Source organism: Limulus polyphemus, unplaced genomic scaffold (genome assembly GCF_000517525.1).
Source record: "Limulus polyphemus unplaced genomic scaffold, Limulus_polyphemus-2.1.2 Scaffold819, whole genome shotgun sequence".
Taxonomy (NCBI): Eukaryota; Metazoa; Arthropoda; class Merostomata; order Xiphosura; family Limulidae; genus Limulus; species Limulus polyphemus.
In genome coordinates this window covers 314,109-322,998 of record NW_013666429.1, presented here as the reverse complement: position 1 = coordinate 322,998, position 8,890 = coordinate 314,109, and the positions used below count along the sequence as shown (strand labels likewise).

Below are 8,890 nucleotides of genomic sequence, written 5' to 3'. Positions count from 1 at the left end.
GTTGAGTGCGTCATTGAAACGACCTTAGAGCCTCACAACGTCATTAGTTCAAGTCGCAACGTCCAGTCCTGCTCTATATGACAACCGTGGTTCCTGACAATAATCCTGCAGTAGTTTTCATTACAAAAGGTTTCATTGTAAGACTGTAATGCCTAAAGCATACTATTCCACCCTGTGTGGTTTCCATAAGCCATTTAATGTACGAGGTTGCCAATTTCAAATGTCCGATCACATAGAAATCCATAGTCTCTGTAAGTGGAATAGCATGAATACCCGTTTCCTTCTCCAGTCGCTTGAGAAATGCCATAGTTGAACAAATTTATCTTGGGATCACTTGTGTACACGTAACTTGTGTCGCTTTTCCAGACGGATATCCTTCTTGATTATGTTGCGTGCGTACTGTTGACTGTGGCATGTGAACGACTTTTGCCACTGACATTTGTGTTCGGAGATTCTCACCTGTTAAAATACGCCGCACTTTGCTTACCACGACTGGAATTTGACTTGTTGCAGAACTCTTCCTGGATAGTCCTGGTCCCCAAGTGGATCCATATTCCTTTGTTTTCGAGTACTATTAACTACAGGGTATTAATACATATATTAATACATTTTTATAACCTGAGTGTTTAAATGTTTTGCATTGGAAAGGGCTATTACATGCCCTTCCAATAAGTGACCAGTTTTTGGTAGAATCACGCGGCCTGCAAAATGCCAAACAATATCAAGATGTAGTTCTGATACATCCCGTTCCACCGTGACATTATAACGCTGTGATTGTCTCGTGATTTGCTGACTTGCCCATTGAAAATCGTTTTAATATAACATACTCAACCCTCTGTAGTAATCAACAAACGAGTTTCTCAGTTTTTTACACCATTTTATATTACAGCGTTTTGGTTAACAAATGTATCAAGAGAATTAATAATCATTTTCCCCAGGCAACAACATTGAGCAATATAATAAACAAGAATCTCCATGTGAAAAAGTGGCGCAAGTCATGTGTACACAAGTTGCTTCCATGATTTTTCAGTTTAATTGTCCTATACAGAGGCGTCGCTAGGCACTGACACACGGGAATCGTGCCCAATTTCTATTTGACAGTCCCCCATTTGGTGTCTTGAAAAATCAGAATAGCAAACCATTATCTGGGGGGGGGGCTATGGGCCAGAGCCCCGAATCTTTTAAGCACCTATCGACGCCTCTGGTCACATATCTCAAATAGCTTTAGAATGAAATCGGTATTCATGCTATTCCACACGAAGACATTCAGGTCATTTTGCCGGATGCAGTGCCTATAAACTTTTGTACGAGAAGAATGTTGAAATGGGCACTGGGAAACCGTGTTCCTCGTACACTAGATGGCTTATTGAAAGCAATTAAGGAGAATGAATGTGCTTGGAACATACAGCCTTATGACAAATCCGTTTACTGTGGAAACTAACTACAGGGCTATTGTCAAATAGAGCATGATTGCATGTGGCAACATGACCTGAAATGACGCTTCTTTGGTTGTTAGTTAAACACAAAATTACACAATGAGCTACCTGTGCTCTGCCAACCATGTGTATCGAAACCCAATTTTTAGCATTATAATTACGCAGACTTATTGCCGACCAGATGTGACAAAATGAACTGTAACGATGTGGTGAGGCTCCAAAATCTTTTTAATATAATTTCCCCAACCTGTTGTATAAATATCTTCACAATATACGGATTAATTATTGTTTATAGAAACATGTCTACTGTTTTTAATCACGCATATCTCCATTTTGGTATGCAGAGGGCAGAATATTAACTTTTATTCTGTTGTGTTTATTTTTAGTCCTTCATTCTATCTCGCACGTGATTAACGCTCAAAACTTCTCTCATCATTATAACTATCATTTCAAGGATGTGAATGTGGCCAATTTTTGTGGAGAGGTAAGATAAGGAATTATGACAGAAACATTAATATTTGGTTAGCTACATTTTTTAAAATATTCATTTAGTGGATAAGATTAGGTCAATTAACACAGTAAAGATTGTTTTAAAGACATGTTGGTTAAATAATATAGAAACTGGAATAGTTAAAGCTTGATTAAAGTAATCTACAGAACATAACTAACATTATATATGATTGGGTCGGCTAATTTAAAGATTTTATAGTTTGAGAACTCAGAGATGAATTGTGTACTTTAGAAAACACTAATAGAAAATTAGCTTTCTACTGATAACTGCCCATGAGTTCCCGTGACCATCCGACGAATGTCGGTGGCCGCCTGAGAATACGGCTAACACATCGACACGAGTTAATAATTTAATACAAAATACGCTAAGAAATCAGTGAAAATACGGGTCATGCGATACCTCCGGTGGCGTCTGTAAACCGTCTAGACGCACCCGGGGCAGGAAACACTCGCAAGTTTTTTTGTATGCTACATCTTCTGTAGCCCGTGAATCTCACCAAACCCGGAAAGGCCCAAGGAGCATAAGATGCAAACGTGATATGTAGACATAATATATTATTTCTATCTGCTTTAATGATATAAAACTGTTTAAAAAATTCCTTTATTTGGTATATATATACAGTTTTAGCATAAACACGTGGTCCAGTGAGCCGTTGAGATTATTTGTTCTAATTGTTTTGTTTATTTATTCTCTGTAGTAAGTAATTTATATTCCTTCCAAGAGAATATTGCAGTAACATATACCACCAAGTCTGAAAGGGTAGACACTGTAATATCCTTTGCTGACCGTGTTGACGTTGGCTAAATATAACAGCCGACGAATGATGTGAGAGAACAAAGGTCATTAGGTGATGCTGTTGAGTAGACAAAGAAAGCGAATTTACCTGTTGAATTCAGGCGTGCTTTCTTGAGCCAATTACACTAGGAGATCGTTGAATAACGACTTACTTTAAGATAATCGTGTTTACTTCGACGGAAGTCTAACCTGAGAGAAAGAAAACTGTGGAGCTCAAAGCACACTCGAATAGAATTGAGTGCAATTCCCTCTGTACACTATGCTTTGTTTGTTTGTCATAACAAATAGTTTGTTCACTTATTTGTATTTGCCCAGTCTCGTTATTTCACGCATAAAGAAACTAAGTCAAGTTGTCAAACACGGAAGACTCCCATTATTTCTTGATCGAATTTGCTGTTATTAGTGGGATTACTTGTCGGTGAATCAGTTTTATCTGAACATTCCACACAAATAAAGATATCTTTATTAGAAAACATTAGTCATACTAAACAGCCTGACAATTTTGGACATGATAATAACACATGTTCAGGTCTTGACAAAATGTTTGATAACTAAGTCATGGGCATCTACAGGAGGTATTTAGTGTGGCCGGAAAATTAAAGTTAGTGATTTTTTTTTCATAGCGCTTCTTCGTAAGAGTCGAATGTATCACTGTTGTTATTGCAGCTAGAGTGTAACTTATTCAACATTAGACGTTTTAACGATATCATTCTGAATATTTTGTTTTTACTATGGGTTAAATAGTAATCTCTGGTGTCAAAACTGTCAGTTGAACAAAGTAATTATAGTGTGAAATATTTATCAACCAACAGGGCCGGTCCTCGGTGTGGGTGACGTGCGCCTCCGCACATGACGCCCACCCCCAAGGAGCGCCAAAATCGACATTGCTATTAAGAGTTCTCGTCAGTTTTACAGGGAGCAGGGGTACCGAATACAAAGCTCGTACAGGCCATAATTTTGTCTAGAACCGTTTCTGATCAACCATGTCACTGAAAGAGTGTTGGAATTACGTTCTGAAAATTATGCTACGTCCTTCTGTATGGAAATTGTTTGCACTCGATGAAATACACTTCTGTAGTTAACGGAAAGATGATTTGTTTACTTGAGTTGCTGTGAGTAATTGGGTGATTGAATAAAAGATATAGTTTATCATGGAAAACGCCTTTCTTTAATTTTCTCTTCTTCGGACGATTTTCGATAACAATATTGTATGAGCTTTCATTGCCCCTTTCTAATAAATATATAAATAAATAACTAAAAATTGATGCGACTAAGGTGTCTCTCCACTTTTGATTTCGTATAAAACTCAACTTCATAGTGAATTGATATGTAGCCAAAAGGAAATCTAAAAACAAAAAATCTAAAGTACAAGGCTACATGAAAAGTAGCATATCAAGATATAAATGCAGGTCTAAAAATAATAGGATGTCAAGATCTAAATGCAAGTTGAAAGGAAATAAATAGTATATCAAAATATAAATGGAAGTTGAAAGATAATATACTAGAATTAAACATAACTATAGTTTAAAAATTAGATTGGAATTCCAGAACTTCGGTAATGCACAGACAGGGCAAGTACAAAGTACGTGCCCGGCATGGCCAGGTGGTTAAGGAGCTCGACTCGCAGTCTGCGGGTGGCGGGTTCGAATCCCAGTCCCACCAAACATTCTCGCCCTTTCAGCCGTTAGGCATTATAATGTGACGGTGAATCCCACTATTCGTTGGTAAAAGAGTAGCCCAAGAGTTGGCGGTGGGTGGTGATGACTAGCTGCCTTCCCTCTAGTCTTACACTACTAAATTAGGGACGACTAGCGCAGATAGCCCTCGTGTAGCTTTGCGCGAAATTCAAAAAACAAACAAACAAACAAAGTACGTTTTTTTTTATAGGAACTAAAACTGACTCTGCAATGTTACCTTCGAAACACAACAAATTGTATTTTATCTTCATAATATCAATGGAAGTCACATCAAACGTTCAATATGTCGTCCGTCCATTTCAACAACAGACCTCGACATGATTAACAGCAGAACGGAGCATATCTTTAATGACGAGCACCATGTAATGTTGAATATGATTGTTCCTCAACTGTTATCATTGAGCAGTTGTAATAATTTTTGTAACCGGTGAATGTGCTTTGGAATCAAACTCTCACTCCCACGTTTCCTGATGACGTCGTATGATAGGTAAATACAATTTCAGTGCCGTTTAGGATCTTGTTGTTGTTTTTCCATCACCAATACGTTTATATTCAAACTTACTTTGAGTGACCTCTGTTTTCGAACTAAAATGGAATACAACACTTCCAAATCTCCACGTGAAATAAAACTAAATAAAAACCAATAAATATATATATATCATGACGAAAACTTAGAAGTCACAAAAGTGCTGGGATAATCATTTTTAGAGCCTGAATTATAAAAAGAAGTCACAAAAGTGATGAAATAATCGCTTCCACAGCGTGAATTATACAAAGTTAGAAGTCACAAAAGTGCTGGGATAATTGTTGAGTTTATTACTTGCCAACAAAACAGTCGCAAGAAGTGTTCAATGATCTTGTGTCTTGTGATAAATATCCAACATATTAATAAATAATTCGTATAATTCCGTCTTAATGAACCAATAATCTTGAAATGTTTACCCTTTTAACAGTATATATATATATAACAAGCCATGCCAGCTGAGTTCTGTTGACTTGTAATTATTGATGAACCAATAATCTTGAAATGTTTATCCTTTTAACAGTATATATATATATATACAAGTCATACCAGCTGAGTTCTGTTGATTTTTGATATATTTTACAGGACCCTTTGTTTACAGTTCTAGGAACAGGTACGTTGATGTTTATTTTCCTAGTTAGTCCTTTAAATAATACAGATGTAATTTATTGGTCTCAATCTACAAATACGTTTCCAGAATGATATCTGTAACATATAAATAACACGCATAATCTGCTATACTTGCTAATATAGGCTTAGTTGTTTTTATATGCCCTTGTATAATTATATGCATTTGTTCAAGATGTGTCACCGATTTATTTTATGTTATCGCATTATATATATATGTATATTTGTTTGTATTGTTTATTTTAATCGTATAGCTGCATATTTCGTTACCTGCGCTACGTCCATCGCAGGGATCTAACTCCGAATTTCAGTTTTACAAGTCATCAAGCTTACCGCTGAACCACTGGGGTCATATTTATATGTATCTATGGCTTCTGTTTTTTGGTTTTTATTTTTCTAAAAAATTCTATATTTCTTTTTAGCTATTTATATTTTTATTTAGGTATCACCAAATCGGTGTTTTGTCGGGGTTTTTATTTTTATTATTATATAAATACCTTAAAATATGTGGGTTTTTTTTAGAGTTTTCTAATATACTCTGCACGTTATTTTCTCTTATGGGAGTAACAATAGGTACAAAACATAGTTCTATTTATGTTAAAGCTTTGTAAGAGCAGCTAATTTCTTAAAGGAAATTATAAAAACAAACCTGCCAATAACGAACGAAACGTGTTCCTTTTTTTTATTCCAGGGCAATATTCCAGGGCAATTTAGTCCTTACGGAAAGAGCTAAATCTCGCAAGGACTCAGGAAAGTGGGAACATTAGTGTAAACTAAATAACCATTTCCGGTGTTTACGTGGTAAACACCGATTTTATTTATTTTTTCATTATTTGTATCGGTGATGTTTTATCAGTTAATATCCACATTTATATACAGTCACATTGTTGATTTCCACACAACCCTCATTAGAAGAAGGGGGGAGACTTTCAGATCTTATCAATGGATTTTCTATACAGATTTAGAACATTAGCATCTACAGGAACTGAAAAATTACAAAAAGACTGTGCTTCTCGTTACTTTAGAGAGCCGAAAGTGTATCCGCATCCTAACACCAGGTGGCGATAAACAACTCTGACTTGCGACACTGATCTCCAGCGCTGATAAAGCGAAACAGAACCGGATCCTGTGTATGAAAGTGTAATTAAAGGAAGCTTTCCGCGCTTAATAAGGTTGTTGTTGTTTTGAAGCTTGTTTAGGGTTTGGCGTTCTTATTGTAATACCGTAATTCGTTAACAATGACGGTATCATTGTTTTTATTACATTTATTACAATTTACTTACAGGTGTGTTTGATTTGTTTTATTTATTCTTTCATAATAATTATCTCAAATGACTTACACGCGTGTTCTCATATTAATTGAACTAATTGACTTGCACGTATGCTTTTTATCATACTTATGAGCTCAGTGATTTTAATGAGTTAATGTAAATTACAACACGTACTTTAGTGTTTAGGGACACAGTTAACTGTTGCTGTTATTGTTTGTGTGCTATGTGCACTAGCCGTCCCTAATTTTAAGTGATGGACAAGATAGAAGACAGCTAATCGACACAGCCAACGCTTGGGCTATGTAGCATAACTTTGTTTTCAAGAGTGAGAGGAGGTGGGGGCAGTTTCTGTAGCTAGGATATGGATGAGAGTATTCTATCAAAAAAGCTCTTGTCACTTACGCCCCCTGTGATTGAAAAATGGGATTTAATTATCACTCTTATAAAGTACCCATGGCAAGGCCAGATAGTTAGGGCGCTCGACTCGCAATCTGAGGGTCGCGGGTTCGAATCTTCGTCCCACCAAACGTGCCCACTCTTTCAGCTGTGGGGGCGTAATAATGTGACGGTCAATCCCACTATTCGTTGGTAAAAGAGTAGCCCAAAAGTTGGCGGTGGGTGATGATGACTAGCTGCCTTCCCTATAGTCTTACACTGCTAAATTAGGGACGGCTAGCACAGATAGCCTCGCGTAGCTTTGCGCGAAATTCAAAAACAAACTTATAAAACGCCCACGGTACCAGAGTGGAACGATTTTTTTTATTGGTGACGAAGCTCGAACCACAATCCGGCACCCTAACATAGTTAACATCCGTATTTCTTCTTTCATATCCATGACCTGAAATAAGTTCAACATTACTGATTTCATATTATGAAACCTGGTCGGCTTGCACGTGCATTCACCCTAAACCTAACAAATTGTTTTTATAATGTTCGCTACTGATTGGGTTCACATATTACATTATGTTGAATGATTTTGTTTTTACCTGTTACAATACCTAGGGTAAATAATAGTTAAAAAACAATTGGTTGAAACCACTCATTTTCTATGTAGGATTAATTAAATTTTTTATGTTATTTTTATCATAATTTGTTTGCATGACTCATATTTTTAGCCATCATTTTAACCAACAAGAATATGGCGTACAAGCAACTTATAATGTGCAGAGTTTAAATGGGGTTTTTAAAAAGCTGATGGAATCATATGAACCCCATCAGTAATTTTAGGGTTAGTTAATAAAGTTGGCTCACGCATGCGTTCAACTCGTACGAATGAGCCTTGCATATGATTAGTTGAAACTTATTTACGTGTTTTGTACTCATAATGATGAACTTGGGTGATTTACAGTAGCGTTTTAACCTTAAAGAATCTGGCCGATTTACGCTGTTTCCAAATTCACACCATTAACTCTGATTTTCTACATACTAATGAGTTCGGCCATTGTATATCCATGATATTTATATTATGATAAACTTAGCTAAACTGCAACCTTCTCATAACGTCTTAGTTGGTTACCACACAGATGGGTTCGTGCATTACGTGTGTAATTTTAAAATGCGATGTAAAACTGGTGTTCAAACAGGTGGTGCTTATATTCATTATATATGCATAATCTTCGAATGCTATGTAAACTTGGTGTTCAAGTAGGTGGGCTCGTGCATCGTGTGTACATAATATCGTAATTTGGTGTAACATCTAATGTCCACATAGGTGAATTTGTGCGTTATAAGTGCGTAATATAAAAATACAGTGCGAAACCCAGTGTTCAAACTTGTGGGTTTGGGCGTTAGGTGTGCATAATTTTAAAATACGGTGTGAAAACCGGTTTGAAACGTGTCCGTCAATACAATTTGTCAAATCGATGCAACCACTTATTCGAACACGTGAATCCACACGTTGTGCCAATATAATCCCTAAACCTACTGTATAATCTTGTATTGAAACATTCAATCAATATATTGTTACGCCTCCAGTCGTTAATTAATTTTCCGTAACTTCGTTCCCACGAAACTTTAGCGACACAAGTCCT

The 8,890-nt window shown here is 36.4% G+C and overlaps 1 protein-coding gene across 1 annotated transcript in view; it reads left to right on the top strand.

Moving 5' to 3' along the window:
• LOC106460704 (NADPH oxidase 4-like) overlaps positions 1-8,890 on the top strand; it is a 76,804-nt gene that overhangs the window by 29,505 nt on the left and 38,409 nt on the right. The window contains exons 5-6 of the mRNA XM_022387481.1: positions 1,823-1,920; positions 5,548-5,575. Coding sequence (XP_022243189.1) covers positions 1,823-1,920; positions 5,548-5,575 — 126 coding nt within the window. The remainder of the gene's footprint in view (positions 1-1,822; positions 1,921-5,547; positions 5,576-8,890) is intronic.